Below are 18383 nucleotides of genomic sequence, written 5' to 3'. Positions count from 1 at the left end.
CGCCATTCTGTGTGTTTATATTTCGAGGGGCGCCATTCTGTGTGTTTATATTTCCAGTGACGCCATTCTATGTGCGATAATATTTCCAAGGACGCCATTCTGTGTGTTTATATTTCCAGTGGCGCCATTCTGTGTGTTAATATTTTTAGTGACGCCATTTCGTGTGCGATTATATTTCCAGTGACACCATTCTGTGTGTGTTTATGCTTTCAGTGACGCCATTCTGTGTGCGTTTATATTTCCAGTGTCGCCATTCTGTGTTTGTTTATATTTCCAGTGGCGCCATTCTGTGTGTTTATATTTCGAGGGGCGCCATTCTGTGTGTTTATATTTCCAGTGACGCCATTCTATGTGCGATAATATTTCCAAGGACGCCATTCTGTGTGTTTATATTTCCAGTGGCGCCATTCTGTGTGTTAATATTTTTAGTGACGCCATTTAGTGTGCGATTATATTTCCAGTGACACCATTCTGTGTGTGTTTATGCTTTCAGTGACGCCATTCTGTGTGCGTTTATATTTCCAGTGTCGCCATTCTGTGTTTGTTTATATTTCCAGTGGCGCCATTCTGTGTGTTTATATTTCCAATGACGCCATTCTGTGTGTTTATATTTCGAGGGGCGCCATTCTGTGTGTTTATATTTCCAGTGACGCCATTCTGTGTGCGATAATATTTCCATGGACGCCATTCTGTGTGTTTATATTTCCAGTGGCGCCATTCTGTGTGTTAATATTTTCAGTGACGCCATTTCATGTGCGATTATATTTCCAAGGACGCCATTCTGTGTGTTTATATTTCCAGTGGCGCCATTCTGTGTGTTTATATTTCCACTGGCGCCATTCTGTGTGTTAATGTTTTCAGTGACGCCATTTCGTGTGCGATTATATTTCCAGTGACGCCATTCTGTGTGTGTTTATGCTTTCAGTGACGCCATTCTGTGTGCGTTTATATTTCCAGTGTCGCCATTCTGTGTTTGTTTATATTTCCAGTGACGCCATTCTGTGTGTTTATATTTCGAGGGGCGCCATTCTGTGTGTTTATATTTCCAGTGACGCCATTCTATGTGTTATAATATTTCCAAGGACGCCATTCTGTGTGTTTATATTTCCAATGGCGCCATTCTGTGTGTTAATATTTTCAGTGACGCCATTTCGTGTGCGATTATATTTCCAGTGACGCCATTCTGTGTGTGTTTATGCTTTCAGTGACATCATTCTGTGTGCGTTTATATTTCCAGTGACGCCATTCTGTGTTTGTTTATATTTCCAGTGACGCCATTCTGTGTGTTTATATTTCCAGTGGCGCCATTCTGTGTGTTAATATTTTCAGTGACGCCATTTCGTGTGCGATTATATTTCCAGTGACGCCATTCTGTGTGTGTGTTTATGCTTTCAGTGACATCATTCTGTGTGCGTTTATATTTCCAGTGACGCCATTCTGTGTTTGTTTATATTTCCAGTGACGCCATTCTGTGTGTTTATATTTCCAGTGGCGCCATTCTGTGTGTTAATATTTTCAGTGACGCCATTTCGTGTGCGATTATATTTCCAGTGACGCCATTCTGTGTGTGTGTTTATGCTTTCAGTGACATCATTCTGTGTGCGTTTATATTTCCAGTGACGCCATTCTGTGTTTGTTTATATTTCCAGTGACGCCATTCTGTGTGCGTTTATATTTCCAGTAGCGCCATTCTGTGTGTTAATATTTCCAGTGACGCCATTTCGTGTGCGATTATATTTCCAGTGACGCCATTCTGGGTGTTTATGCTTCCAGTGCCATCATTCTGTGTGCGTTTATATTTCCAGTGACGCCATTCTGTGTGTGTTTATATTTCCAGTGGCGCCATTCTGTGTACGATTATGCTTCCAGTGACGCCATTCTGTGTGTTTATGTTTCCAGTGACGCCATTCTATGTGTTTATATTTCCAGTGACGCCATTCTGTGTGCGTTTATATTTCCAGTGACGCCATTCTATGTGTTTATATTTCCAGTGACGCCATTCTGTGTCTTTATATTTCCAGTGACGCCATTCTATGTGCGATTATATTTCCAGTGACGCCATTCTGTGTGCGTTTATATTTGCAGTGACGCCATTCTGTGTGTTTATATTTCCAGTGACGCCATTCTATGTGCGATTATATTTCCAGTGACGCCATTATGTGTGTTTATATTTCCAGTGTCGCCATTGTGTGTGTGTTTATATTTCCAGTGACGCCATTCTGTGTGCGTTTACATTTCCAGTGACGCCATTCTTTGTGTTTATATTTCCATTGACACCATTCTGTGTGCGTTTGCATTTCCAGTGACACCATTCTGTGTGTGTTTATATTTCCAGTGACGCCATTCTGTGTGTGTTTATTTTCATTTCAAATCAATTTTATTGTATTAAAAAAAACACAATTGGATTAGTCACAGGTATTGCTTATAAAAGCCCTGTCCAGAGAAAATACACACATTTCATACATTCATATATACATATATATATAGAGAGAGAGTATTATAGAGAAGATGTAGTATATGTTCGAATTAATAGGAGAATACTAGAACCATGTAATACATGTTCACAGAAAATAATACATGTAACTAGAATATCATAGATTTTACCATTTCAATTAATATAGTCTAATGCTTCAATTACTAATAGCCTAGTGTTTGGTTGGAGGCACTTCAAAGACACTGTCACTATAGACAGTGCCATCCTTCCCAATTACACCAGAGTTGTTGTTATACATGTAACATAGGAAATACAAACACATTGTAAAATAATTTTTAGTATAGTTTAAGTTAAAATCTTCCAGATTTGTCAATAAACTCCAGAACACATGAGAGAATAAATGTATTTGATTCACTGCTAAGGTTCATATCACCCTTTGTGAAAGTAACAGTATTTAAGATGATGTTGTCAATTTCGTTATAATTAGATAACGCATTGAATAAAACTTGTCTTTCATCTTTATATTTGGGGCAATTGAGGAAGAAGTGATTTGCATCTTCAATGATAAAACCACAGTCACACTGAGGGTTATCTGTAAGATGATCATTATATAATTGGCTGACTTTATTCCGTAGTTGACATAATGTTATATTCAACTTCCTGGAGCCACCGTATTTAAAAATATCCGTACAGTTAGATGGATCCAAAATGTGTGTGCTTTCCTTAAGTAATTCCAGTTTTAACTGGCTCAATGAAGTGAGTTTTGGAAAAATACAGTCTGGCCTATTCCATAGAGACATCATTCTAGGAAAAAAAACTATTTGTATACAAGTTGGTTCTGCACAAGGGAACAATAAAGGTTCTATGATGTCTAAGGCGAGGATTAATATTATTATTAAAATATGGTAAGATACAATCATAAATATGGTCAGGACAGTCATGCTGCAGTATCTTGAAAAATAATATACATTGGTAACTATCACGTCTTATTTTTAGTTTATCTACACCAACTTCCTTATATATTAAGTTATGACTTGTACCTCTTCTCAAACCTGATATAATTCTGAGACATTCTAATTGGTCTGATTCCAATAAGTCACTTTCACCCTGGGTGCAATTATTCCACACAGCACAAGCATATTCAAGTGTTGGTCTTATAAAAGATTTATAAATTATTTCAAGAGATTTTCTATCTAGCTTGTGTTTGAGCATTCGCATTATTTGTAGTTTTGTACAGCTTTTTCCATATATATAATTAACTTGATCAGACCATGATCCACGACTATTAAAAAGCAAACCAAGATGTTTATGATTTTTGACATTTATAACGACACTATTTGAGAATACCAAATCTGGATGAGATGTCTCAGAATTATTTTTATTAGACATTAGTAATGATTCAGTTTTACTTGGATTAAATGATATTCCCCATTTATCAGCCCAGAGAGACATTCTCCTTAAATCCTCATTAAGAATATCTGCAGCATGTCTGCCATCACCATCTATCAAAACGTAAAGAGAAGTGTCATCAGCAAAGAGTTTGACATGGGATTGGAGTTCATCTTCTAGGTCATAAATAAATATTAAAAATAAATAAGGCCTGAGAACCGAGCCTTGGGGTAAACCAGCTTTTAATGTTTGTAAATTTGACTTGTAGCCATCTATTACACTGTAATACCCTTTGTTGTCTATCAGTAAGATAGCTATGAATCCAGTTCAAAACGTCGTCACAAATAAATGTGTGTGTTTATATTTCCAGTGACCCCATTCTATGTTTGTTTATGCTTCCAGTGATGCCATTCTGTGTGCGTTTATATTTTCAGTGACGCCATTCTCTGTGTGTTTATATTTCAATTGACGCCATTCTGTGTGTTTATATTTCAAGTGACGCCATTCTGTGTGTTTATATTTCCAGTGACGCCATTCTGTGTTTGTTTATATTTCCAGTGGCGCCATTCTGTGTTTATATTTCCAGTGACGCCATTCTGTGTGTTTATATTTCCAGTGACGCCATTCTGTTGTTGTTCATATTTCCAGTGACGCCATTCTGTGTGCGTTTATATTTCCAGTGACGCCATTCTGTGTGTGTTTATATTTCCAGTGGCGCCATTCTGTGCGTTTATATTTCCAGTGACGCCATTTTGTGTGCGTGTATATTTCAAATGACGCCATTCTGTGTGTTTTTATTTTTCCAGTGACGCCATTCTATATGTATTTATATTTCCAGAGACGCCATTTTGTCTGTTTATATTTCCAGTGACGCCGTTCTATGTGTGTTTATGGATCTGTTCACAGCGTTTTACTGTGGCTTTGTCGTCTTCTCTATCTTGGGTTTCCTTGCCCATGAGTCAGGGATGGGAGTAGATGAAGTCGTTGAAGCAGGTAGGGCCAGTTACTACGACCACGTCAGTTTCCGTCTAAACAGTTCATTTGTTACAAATTCTGAGGTCCCTGTTACTAGGAGCCCCATTAAATGTAGGGGAAACTAGATTAAGAAGCAAAGAATTAGAAAATGAGTTAAAGTTGATTAGAGACAGAAAAAATTAAAGGAATTGTTTTGAGAGCAAAAGCAAGATGAAAAGTTGAAGGTGAACGGAGTTCCAGTTTTTTTTTGCAATTTAGAAAAAAAGACATTATCAAGAAAAGTTAATTCCAAAGCTTATAACAGAAACTGGCGAAGAAATAAAAGACATTTTAGGAAACAGAAAAAAATCTATCAGACACTCTATACTAGCTCATACACAAATGATAATGTAGCGAATGACTTTTTTTTTGATAATGACAACCCCTTTATAAATAAACTGTCCCTGGAACAAAGTAACCAGTTAGAAGGAAAAATACATTACCAGGAATTTCTTCAATCCCTAAAAAATATGAACAATAATAAATCTCCTGGAATTGATAGATTTACTGTAGAATTTTACAAGTTTTTTTGGACAGATATCAATAGGTTTTTAATTAATTCACTTAATCAAGCATATGACGAGGGACTTGTATCTATAACACAACGTCAATGTATGATTGCATGTATTCCGAAAGAAGGTAAATCTAAATTATATGTAAAACATTGGAGGCCTATTACCTTACTTAATGTAGACTACAAAATTGTTTCTTCAGTTATTTCAAATAGAATCAAAACAGTTTTAAACAATATAATAGATAAAACACAAAAAGGCTTCCTTAAAGGAAGATATATTGGAGAATGCAATAGGCTTATTTATGATCTAATAGAACGTATTGAAAAAGAAAACATCCCTGGATTATTGTTACTTATAGATTTTGAGAAAGCCTTCGACTCTCTAGAGTTTAATTTTATCTTTAAAACGCTTTCCTTTTACGGCTTTGGTCCTTCTCTTTTACAATGGATAAAATTTTCTATAATGATAATTCATGTTGTATAATAAACAATGGACACTGCTCCAATTTTTTTAATGTATGCCATGGAGTAAGACAAGGCGACCCTATTAGTCCATAAATCTTCATCCTATGTGTAGAAATGTTAAGCTCAGCAATAAAAGGTAAATCCTAATATTAAGGATATTAAAGTAAATAATTCAGAATATTTGATAAATCAATTTGCAGATGACACTTCCTATACTTTATCGGATGATCCATATTCCTTTAATTCTGTTATTGAAAAAATCCAGGCAATTTGGATTGGGTCAAAACGGGGTTGTGGAGAGGAAATACTACTAGATAGGAATTTGAATTGGAATCACCAAGGAAAATTTAAATTATTAGGTATCACTTATAACTTTCAATTGGAAACAAATTTGGAAGATAATTTCAGACAAAAGTTAGTCGCTGTCAAAAAGCTACTAAATGATTGGTTATTCAGAAACCTTACATATATTGGCAAAGTAACTGTTATAAAAACTTAAGCTCTGCTCATTTTTATTCAAACATTTACTGTCTTACCAGACCCACCCTTAGAAATTGTCAAAGAGCTACAGAAATATTTCTTTGAATTTATATGGAATGAAAAGGTAGACAAAGTAAAACGTACAGTTATGTATGGGGATTATAATGAGGGAGGTTTACGTGTACCACACATTTTATCTTTTTGTCATGCCTTAAAAATGTGCTGGATTAAAAAAGTATTGGATCCATTAAATACCTCACCTTGGAAGACACTGATAATAGATAAAATTGAACCATATGTGGGGAGATAAAGTCTTTCAAATGAAAAAAGAAGGGCTGTTAAAAATTTCCAAATTCTTAAATATCTTTTGGAGAGAAATATTCACTATATGGGCAGAGTTAACTGGTGATGAACTCCCCACAACCCCAGACACTGTTGCTTCCCAGACGTTCTGGTATAATAACTTCATTAAAATTGATAATAAGATTTTTATTTATAAACATTGGTGTGAAAAAGACATTTTTGTATTGGGGATCTTGTTGAAAACAATAGTTTTTTAACACATGAATACTTTTGTGAGAAATTCAATTTGGATGTTAATTTCATTGAATTTTTTGGAATTTTAAATGCAATACCAAGGTCATGGAAACTAATTTTATTTCAAAGAAATGAACCAATTGAGGCAAAACAAAGTAAATGTATACCGTATTTGAAGAAACATGAAAAGGTTACAAACTATTTTTATAAATTTATGCTGAAATCAGTCACAGAAATACCAAAGAAAAGTCAAGATGGATGGCAGGAAATTTTACATGTAAACATTCCCAAAAAATCCTGGTGTAAGTTTTATTCAAATCCGAGATATATTACAGATGACACTAAACTTCAGAATTTTCAGTTCAAACTCATCATAGAATTCTATATACTAATACCAAATTAATGCAATGTAAATTGAGTGAAACAGAAAGATGTACATTCTGTGGTGAGGGAAGAGAGAAACATTAATACATTTATCCGGGAATGTTGTCATGGACAATCTCTTTGGTCATCCTTTATGTATCTCTTGAGGTCACAATATGAAATAGACTTAGCAAGAGACCCAGTAATCATGTTGTTTGGTATTTTTGAAACTGAAACTGAAAATGAAATAAATTTCTTGATTTTAATATTGAAATATTACATATGTTTGTGCAAATTAAGGAGGAAAACCCCTACAATTACTGAATGGAAAACTTACATATTTTTTCTAAAAAAAAAAGTAGAAGAGTGTGGACTTGATACATATTAAAATTTAAAAAAAAGATTATGGTAAATCAAAAATGGAATTTCATTGACAGAATGCTAAATATGGATGCATAATTGGAGTTGTAAGCGGGTTTTTTTCTTTTTATTCTCTTTTGTTTTTTTGGATACAATCTTCAGAGTTAAATCAATCAGGAAATATGTCAAAATTAATGTAGCAATGTAGCAGTATGACTTTTTTTATATTTGTATTTGTTCTAATAAAGTTTTAGAGATGCAAGATCTGTTCAAAGATATAGATAACATACGTACAGTGGCCTTTCATTATTCTTACTGATATTTACATATTTTTATATGTTTTGAATGTAACAACAATAAAAAAACAAAAACAAATAAAAACAAGCAAAGAATTTGTTTAGAATTGTGGTGATTTATTTACAGTTCATTTAAAAACTACTTCTCTGTTTTAAATGAGAAATTCGCAACGAAGTTGATTCGGAAACGCATGCATTAGCACAAACATATTTATTTGTATGTACAATAAATCTCCGTTAATCCAGCCACCAATAAGAAAAATAGAGTCAGAAATACGTATATCAAGCCACCACGAATACGGTTGCCTCAACGCCCAACACGTGCTTGAGGGACAAATCTGGTCATCTCGCAACAAGCTACAATGCACCAGTGGAGGCTAGAAAATCGGATGTACACTATATAAATCTTACTGAATGTGTCTGGATATATTATTCGTATATATCTACAAAGCATTTAAATTCACGACGCCCTCTCTTAGCCAACAACTTGCAGTTTATATTAAAAAACTACTTTTGAAGTCATCTCCCCTGTAAATCTGGAGGAATACCAAAACCCAATGAATAGCTTGTTAAATATAATGCTGTGACTTTCTTATAACGACTTGAAAACTAGAACTTTCGGTTAGAGTTATCCAGGGGTTATGGAAACGTTCAAATTATGAATACAACAAAATTCAGAATATCTGATATCATATCACTGCTATAGATTGATGTTTATTGAGGATTATTTTTTACTTTGAAAACCATTATTTCTTCTTTTCAACAATATGAAGTTGTCACTTACCACTTATTAAAGCTCACCAGACTATGAGCAACCTCGGCCAGGTCAACAATATTGACTTTGAATGACCAAATTAGAACTTTGTATCTCATATCCAATAGTAAACAACGCATAAACACAAAACATAGCAATACTATGATGTATACCGTAAGGATCTTAATTTTTCCTTTTTGTTATTTTCGTAGGTCCAGGATTAATTTTCCTTGCTTACCCAGAAGCCCTTATACGACTTCCGCTTCCGCAGCTGTGGTCTGTACTCTTCTTTGTTATGGTTGTTTTCGTCGGAATAGACAGTCAGGTATATATTGAAATGTTACAATGTCATTCTCACAAGTAGTAATAATTAAAGATTCCATTGCACTGGACCAAGTTCTCACAAGTAGTAATAATTAAAGATTTCATTGCATTAGACTAAGTTCTCACAATTAGTAATATTTCAAGATTTCATTGCATTAGACCAAGTTCTCACAAGTAGTAATAACTAAAGATTTCATTGCATTAGACCAAGTACAAATTAGAAAGCGATTGTCCGACCCAGGTTAGCGATATTCAACAAACATGCATTCTCAACACTTACTGTTTGTTTGTAGTCTGCAATTTTTACCATCTATAACTATCACTTGTCTACAACTACCACTTGTTGCTATCTTCCACATGTCTATAACCCTATGTTTATAACTTCCACCTGATTACAGGCACTACCTGTCTATAAATATATCACCAGTACGAGTCTATAAATACCACCTGTCTATACCAACCTCCTTTCTATAACTACCAACTGAATATACAAAAATTGAATAATATATTTGATAGCCTGTTGTTGACTTAAAACATGTGTTTTTACATTCCCTCCTAATGAGAATATAATTCAGACTATTATATTGGTATTCCTGTAAAACTAGAAACAATGTAATTTATTATATAAGAGTGACTAAAGAATATGTAGCTATATATATAATTGTTTTCTTGTTAACAGTTCGGGCTGTTAGAGACCATCGTCAGTGGCCTTGTAGACATGTACCCGAGGACACTAGGGAGACACAAACTACTCGTACTCGCTGTTCTGTTCCTCTGCTATATCATCACCAGTCTGATCTTTGCGACACAGGTAAGTTAACCGTTCTGTGTCACGATGCTGCTGCTGCTGCTAATGATGATGATGATGATGATGCCTTGAATGATGATGATGATGAAATATCTCTTTAAAAGTTAAATAACAGAGTATGCAGTTATGGGTCTGAAATAGACCAGCTGTGTAGCAATGACATTGCTTGGAAAAACTGGCACGGAAGTAATTAGTTATTGCAACAAAAAGATAACGCACATTTCAAAAAGCATTCGTGTGCATTGCATTGTATTGACTAAAATGGTGAATACAGTATTGATATGTACCGTCGTTGTTACAGTGTATATGTATAATGTGAAAAAGTCATATACATAATACATTGAATGTAATCGTTACAGTCTTATGTGAAATGGGATTCATGAAATACCACATCTAAAACCATTTTGCATCTTGCAGAAACTGTCTTGTAAATCCATATAAAAACAGCTAAGAATTCAGACTTTACTCCCAAACGGACGAATCATCAACGGATTTGTTTGAAATTGATTAAACCAATAAACCCAAAATAGTGTACAAAAGTAGAAACATAACAGTCAAAATAAATATACTTTACGGGATTTGTGTGTTGATGAATTGAATAATTAACTCGATCCATAAATCCATAAGGAAAACTTCAAACACTTAACAATATATATGGAAATAAAATACAGAAACAGCATTGCTGCCAATCAGCCTCATGGTCCTATACAACAACAGTTTATCAAAAGGAACTCTGTAAGGATGATACTCCTTTTTGATTCAGTTTATTAATTTCATCATATGTGAAAATAAGAAATACTGCTATCAAGTGGAGGTGATAGTAATGTAGTAAAATTATCATTTCTCATATCCTAACCAAATGACATCAGTAACCGAAGCTCTGAACCACTGGGTTGAGTACAATGTACATTGTATCGTGTGACTTGTTCTGAAATCCCCCAAAACACTTTGTTTACAGGCAGGAGTATATGTGTTCCAGCTAATAGACTGGTATATCGCAGCCTACGCTATCTTCTTCGGGTCACTGCTAGAGTGTGTGGTGATTGGCTGGCTCTACGGTAGGTGTCTATATTTATATATAGTATTAAAGTGACCGTTTCTTTATATTTCAGAAAAGCATCAATTTAATGCCTCTCATTATATTTTAAATCTCACGTAACGGAAAGATATTTCATACTTTCCATTCTTTTTTTACCGATCCTGGATATATTAGGTTGCTGATGCAGAAGGCAGAACAAAATTAATATTAAGTTCATTATATAGTCATATAACACAAAATATATATATCGTGTTCATTATATTGTCATTTCGTCCATTTTCCTTCAAGTTGTAGCGATGTAAACGACTTCAGTTTATATTGGCAGGAACGTTATCACTGTTTTATTGTATAATATAGTTATTGGTTCGAATTGGTGAAGTGCGGCGACGAAATTAGTTAATAAGGTAAAAAACAACGAAACATAACAAAATTTGCTGTACTATCATTATTTGTCCCATTCCCTTGAAACTTGACAATGGTCTACATTAGAGTTTCCGACTGACGATGTAGTATTAAAACCAATACCTTACTAAGTTGCAAACAAGCATAAGTTAATAAAACACTCCCTGTGTATCTTCAAATACATCCCGTCTCTATTTCTCCTATTTTAAGCATAAAGAATCCGAATATCTGCATATAAATTTAATTTGATTCAGGTGTAGTGTTTCCTCTGCTTTGCTTCACACACCAAATACCCTAAAAGTACAATACATAACAAGAAATACGAAACATAATTGAAGATAACTAATGCACATCAAACGGCCTTTGTTGATATAAGATCGATCAACATATGTAAATGTGAAATATATGGTGTACTACATATTGATATTATTGGTTTATCTGTTGTTGGTAATTAATTTATATGTAAATAATGCCTTCTTTACCATTGTTAAATATGCACACTATTATGATCTAGGGGCGGAGAGGTTTAGTCGGGATGTGGTACTGATGATAGGACAGCCAGTGCCCCTACTTATCCGATGGTCCTGGTGTATCGTGGTCCCATTTGCGATGTTTGTATGTATAATCAGTTTGACATTTACATTTCTTCTGAAATCTGATCAATTTACCTAATGAAGAGTCTGGGTTATATTTTAGAAAAGAAAATATATTTCTTTCTTTGGCGTATGAAAACGTTACCAAGTTAGTGCGTAGACTGTATTCATGTGTTGTCTTCGAAAGTTTCCGTTTGCAATAATTATGTATCTATAAGTTTCATTATTGTTTTAGTTGAATTATTATCTTAGTAATAATGATAAACTTTTATAACGACCGAATCAGATCATTTAGGGTTAATATAATAGATAAAAGGAGGTCAGTTTGAAAAAAAAAAGAGACAGGGCAACAACTTCAAATGTTGACTATTGAAGTTGCATCTTATGCCATAGATTTATATTTAAGATGATATATCTTTTGGGCTTACAAATAATTGTATAAATATTTTGCGTGGCACTGCATCGTTTCTTAAAAATTGTGATTTTGGGTAAAATCAACGCAAACAATTTTTAAACATTTCTGTTGAGTAGATTTCTCTTATTCTTGTCATCACCAACATGACGAGTCCATCCTCAAAAGAATACACCTACCCATCTTACATTGGAATTGTGGGTATTTTCATCGGTCTCCTGCCGGTTTTTCCTATCCCAATATTTATGCTGACTCAGCTTATGACCTCATCCGGGACTCTGAGACAGGTAACAGTTACTTGTTATTTTTTTCTACCTAATACAATAGTGTATTTTGTAGCAGGTAGCACACTTACATTGCATGTAAGAAGAATGCAACCATAATATATAATGTATTCAATTGCAAGGACATATATTTTTGGCATAAACCAAATTTGATTGCTGTACCCATTACAATTGTTTTACTTTCCTGTTTTACTTTATACCGTTCTGCTCCTTTTTCAAGTAAACCATTTTATTTCGTTTCTCTTTTGCTCCTGCTTCATTACAACTGGTTCGCCTCTGGTATCTGGAGTGAGCCTCTGGTATCTGGAGTGAGCCTCTGGTATCTGGAGTGAGCCTCTGATATCTGGAGTGAGCCTCAGGTATCTGGAGTGAGCCTCTGGTATCTGGAGTGAGTCTCTGGTATCTGGAGTGAGCCTCTGATATCTGGAGTGAGCCTCTGGTATCTGATGTGAGCCTCTGGTATCTGGAGTGAGCCTCTGGTATCTGGAGTGAGCCTCTGGTATCTGGAGTGACTTGACATACACCTCTTTTACAATGTCTCCAATGTGCGGCATAAAAGACTTAATTGTAATAATAAACAATAGTGGGTTTTTTTTACTTTTTTATATACACACTTCATCCTTTCATTTTTTGTCTAAACTGGAAGATATCGTAAGGATTCCGTTGGTATTCGCTGAAGTATAATTGTTTTATATCATATTTTTGTTATTTCTATCTTTATTACTATTTGAAGATTTGGATAACATGTATATTTACATAGCATGTTGTATTACTCTATACTCTATACTCTATAGGACTATACATTGTCAGGACTCTCGATCTGATGTTGTCTTATTCGAAAGTTCAGAAATTGCAATAATTTCATTTTTAATGCAAATTGATCTTTATCTTGTATTGCATCTACATCATATCCATGTTCATTTTCAGAGAATCAAGAACCTGGTACGACCGTCGGCAGACTGGGGTCCGAATAGCGAGCGAGAGCGGGGAAAATATACAATGTACGAATATAGTAGCAATGTATGGCACAATATACAAGTAGATCTATTCGGACAACGTAAAAACAAATAGGACACGTGCTAGTGAGGTTGGTCTAAATTACAGTACTGAGACCACAACGTACAAATGTACACAAACTCAAACTGGAGCAGTTATTCGGACTAGCAATGTTGAGATTTGTTCGAAAGTTTGGAAGTTAATAAAGAGAGCGGTTTTTTCTCTTTGGCCTCTAAGACAGGTCCAATAAGTATAACAGTAAACGGTTTAAAGAGATTTAAAAGTGATCTTTAAAACAAGTGGTCTCTTAAAAGAGGCGGTATTTAGACTAAGTCTAACTGTAGTTGATATTTGTCATCATGTTAAAAGACTATTGATTGGACATGTGTATTTAGGGCAGTAAATCTGTGCGTTCATCATTCCAGAAGAACGTAAACAACAAAAGAAACAGCATCATAAATCCAACACGAGAAATGGAATGATATATTTAAATAATTATGTCGTTAACTAATTGTGAAATGTGATGTGCTCCAACAATATTACGTGTAGCCAGTTAAGTTTTAAAACGTACGTTTAGTCACAGGTACTCTGTGTGGTGTCCATAAAACAAATAACTAAATGAGGCCTAAGTGTGCTATGTGTCGTGGTAATGTGTGGTCTATCACACAAATAACATGTTATATAAGTGTAACAGAAGGTGTGATGTTTCAACAGTTTTTAACGTGGTCGTTATAAAACAGAATTATTTCCCTTACTATGTCAAAGATGACATTGAGGCTAAATGAGGGATAGTGTTTTAAGAGGAATGGTGGATACAATGAAACAACGCTGTTTGTCGAACAATAAACATCGACAAATAGTTTGCTTTAACATGACATTCTTTTCTGTTGACTTATAAATGACATTCTGCCATCATATGGTATTTATTTTTGCCAGAAGGAATCAATACCTATATTTGATTCTCTCTGCAAGGCTATCTCCGACAACAGAGGATTAAATACAGTTGTTCCAATACCACATGATGTGATTATCTGCAAAACATGGGAACCTAATTTCTAAAACTTTCCAGAATGATTTATTGTATGAATAATAAACGCTCTAAAGAAGACAAAAAATGATTAGCTAATATATAGGCCTCATAAACGTAATCAAATATTGATTAAAAAAAACCTTCATATTGGTAAATAGATAAAGTATAAAAATAGCAATATACATAATTATATAATGATTAATATCAATAAAATCTGAATGCACAAACCCTGTTTGCAAAACTAATTCTTATTAATTATTCTTGCATAGTGTCTGGTATAACATATAACCTAACATATAAAAAAAATAATCAATCCCGGTTTATTTTGCAATTTATAAGTATGATTTAAAGCGCATACAGCTTTGTGTTATAATGATTAATATTAATAAAATCTGAATGCACAAACCTTGTTTGCAAAACTAATTCTTTTCAATTATTCTTGCATAATGCCTGGTATAACATATAACCTAACATATAAAAAAAAAATAAAAAAAATCAATCCCGGATTATTTTCCAAAATAATTATAGACAGGTTTTCAATGGTTAGCTATACAAAAGAAACAAAGTCTAGCTTTAGAATATCAACCTATGAAAGATACGGAGAACCAAGATCGTACAGTACAAACGTAGTAAAAGATAACTGTAAAATTGATGAAATACTGTAATGAAATATCATGTTAAATGTGCATCAATAAACCTACATTGAATCCTTATAGTTTCTCATTGTGATTTTCAAATGCATTTTATTCTCTTTAAAGCTGCAACTAAGTTGGTATTAAAAAATCGCTGAAACTCACTTGTTCAGGAAAATCTTTAAATTGAGATAAAACTGTTTTAGGACTAACACAGTGTATTCTAACTTGTCTTTGTTGCATCGACAGTTTTATTGGTGTATTGCCAAGTGAGAATTAATTCTCTTCTGAATATTGAACCCGTGTTTCAATCAATTCCATCCGCGGCCATATGCCGCGCTATGCGAGTGCTTTGAACGTCACGAAGATAAACAGATATTAACAAGACATCACAAGTGTGACGAATCCCTTACATACACATGGAGAGGACATATTTGCATTCGGAAATGTGTATTTATCTGTGTAAAAATACTACATAAATATTGCAAAATAAACAAAGAGGAATGATATACTGCACGTACATGTATGAAATATGAAATTTAACAATGTTGATTTTATTGAAAGGACAACATTATAATTAATACAATGCTACACACAAAACAATGGTCCTAGAACACATACAAACACAAAAAACAATGGTCCTAGAACACATACAAACACAAAAAACACCCCAAACAATCGAATTAACCGCCGACAACATGATTTCTGAATGCGTAGACATCCGTTCTACCACTAGACCACAATGACAAATATCAAATCGCAATGCTGCAGTGACCTATCTTAACCTTTGACAGATGACGTCAATCAAGACAAACATACTCGTGCATTTTCAAGAAAATCGGTCAAGAAATACCGCCGCTAGAATGATGACAAGAAATGCGACGGTGAAATTATAATTTTAGTAAAACTTAAGAAAACGAACTGAGCTTCCATATGGAAATCTTTTAATTTCAATATGACCGCAAAAGTGCTGACGATGAGTATGATGGTGAAATATTACTTATGTACAATATGTATACATGTAGCACTTTTCCCTATATTGTTTTCGTGTTGTTGTTTTTTTGTCTAGTAAAGGTGGAAATGACCGGTGAAACGACTATATACCGCTGAGCACAAGGTACCGAGTAAGTAAAGTCAGTTGACGGAATTATATCGAGACCTTTAGTTGAAATAACTCTCTAATGCTGGCGGCAATCAGAGGGACTTTTCATTTTCCTTAAATTATTGCAAAACTGTCTAGAAGCAAGAAGAGTCAATACAACACATGGCTTCTCCAGCACACTAACACACGCATTCACGCATACACAACAAATACGGAAGCATGTCATTTAATGACATTAGTTGATAATAGGACTTTAAACAAATAAAAAAAAACAAAAAAACATGGCTACCCGTCTAACTTTTCGTAATTTGTTATCTAGAACATGTTGACTTTCGAGCTTTCTCTGCTACAAGGAATGAACCATGAGCCGCGACATGTGACTTGTTTTTCTGCAGAATAATACTTCCTTTATCAAAACATTATGCTAAAACATTTTGAAAGACAATATTCTTGCGATATTAATTATAAATATTTTGTTTTATTTAACAATATTTATGAAATAAGTAAATTGTATATAAACTCTCTTAATCACTCTTATCGGCCCATTGTTAGCGCATACACAAACATTGAGATATATACGTCTATAATAGAAACTTTGATAGCAAACATCTACATACAAACCAGAGGATTACAAATGTTCAAATCACAAACCAAATGATCTCAAACATCTACAACACAAACCAGAGGATTACAAATATTCAAATCACAAACCAGATCATCACAAACATCCACAACACAAACCAGAGGATTACAAGTGTTCAAATCACAAACCAAATGATCTCAAACATCTACAACACAAACCAGAGGATTACAAGTGTTCACAACTAAAGCCAGACGATCACAAACATCTACAACACAAACCAGAGGATTACAAATGTTCAAATCACAAACCCAATGATCTCAAACATTTACAACACAAACCAGAGGATAACAAATGTTCAAATCACAAACCAAATGATCTCAAACATCTACAATACAAACCAGAGGATTACAAATGTTCAAATCACAAACCAAATGATCTCAAACATCTACAACACAAACCAGAGGATTACAAGTGTTCACAACTAAAGCCAGACGATCACAAACATCTACAACACAAACCGTGAGATCACAAACGTCTACAACACTAGAAACCTAATTGGCTCGAATCGCTCACCTGGCATTAATCGTGTAGTTTTAAAAGTGGGCTAAAAACAGCTACAGGCAAAATACCAGTGTTTGATTCAAATTAATCTATTAAAAGATTTAAACATGTGACCTTGAAAGTCAAACAAGGTCATTAAGTTAAACAGACTTTATAGCCTTTCATACCAGCATGCTTCTGGCCAAATATCATTACCCTGGACCTTAAGATTATTCAGTTGTTAAAATATATCAACATATTCGACCCCTATGACCTTGCTAATGGATGAAAGTCATTCATTTGAACAAACTTAGTAACTTTCATCCCAGCATGTTACTGCCCAAATATCATCACCCTGGTCCTTTTGGAAACAAAGAAGAATTCGTTTACAGTTTCAACATATTTGACCCAAACCAATCAGACGTTTAAAAAACGAACACAACACAAACCATGAGATCCCAAACGTCTAAAACACAAGCCAGAGGATCACCAACGTCTACAACACAAACCATGAGATTCCAAACGTCTAAAACACAAGCCAGAGGATCACAAACGTCTACAACACAAACTAAACTAAACTAAAGCCGTTGGAGGGGGTGTTGCTGTTTATGTAGCAGCCAATCTTTTTGTCAAAAGAAGGTCCGATATTGAAGTTGACGATGTCGAATGTGTTTGGGTTGAAATAGCATCCAAAGGTCAAACATTTCTATTTGGTACTTTCTATAGACCCCCAAATTCTAACATAACTGTATGGACCAAATTTGAGGAATCCATTGGTAGGGCAATTAACTCTAGTATTGGAAATGTTATTATAACTGGTGATTTTAACGTCGATTTATTGCAACGCAGTCATAATTTTAACTATTTTGATAACATAATGTACACTTACGGACTTACGCAGTTAATTACTGAATGTACGCATTATACTGAACATTCGACATCCTTAATAGACGTTATATTGGTAAATAACGATTTTATAATAGATCGGTCTTATGTAGGGGAATCGTTCCTTGACCAACCAGTAAGATACCA

At 34.2% G+C, this 18383-nt stretch overlaps 1 protein-coding gene across 2 annotated transcripts in view; it reads left to right on the top strand.

Annotated features, from left to right (window-relative positions):
* Positions 1-14980, top strand: part of LOC110460575 (sodium- and chloride-dependent betaine transporter-like) — a 67496-nt gene extending 52516 nt beyond the window's left edge. The window contains exons 8-14 of one of the 2 annotated variants that reach the window (XM_021513555.1): positions 4692-4816; positions 8819-8931; positions 9610-9741; positions 10697-10796; positions 11694-11794; positions 12304-12471; positions 13396-14980. In XM_021513555.1, the coding sequence (XP_021369230.1) occupies positions 4692-4816; positions 8819-8931; positions 9610-9741; positions 10697-10796; positions 11694-11794; positions 12304-12471; positions 13396-13539 (883 nt within the window). In that variant the 3' untranslated portion in view covers positions 13540-14980. Of the gene's footprint in view, positions 1-4691; positions 4817-8818; positions 8932-9609; positions 9742-10696; positions 10797-11134; positions 11182-11693; positions 11795-12303; positions 12472-13395 lie in introns of those variants that run through there. The other variant, XM_021513556.1, reaches the window with a different exon arrangement.
* Positions 14981-18383: the final 3403 nt, after the last annotated feature.

This window comes from Mizuhopecten yessoensis, unplaced genomic scaffold (genome assembly GCF_002113885.1).
Source record: "Mizuhopecten yessoensis strain PY_sf001 unplaced genomic scaffold, ASM211388v2 scaffold10439, whole genome shotgun sequence".
NCBI lineage: Eukaryota > Metazoa > Mollusca > Bivalvia > Pectinida > Pectinidae > Mizuhopecten > Mizuhopecten yessoensis.
The sequence above is the reverse complement of the archived record's forward strand: the minus strand, read 5'-3'. Positions and strand labels throughout refer to the sequence as shown.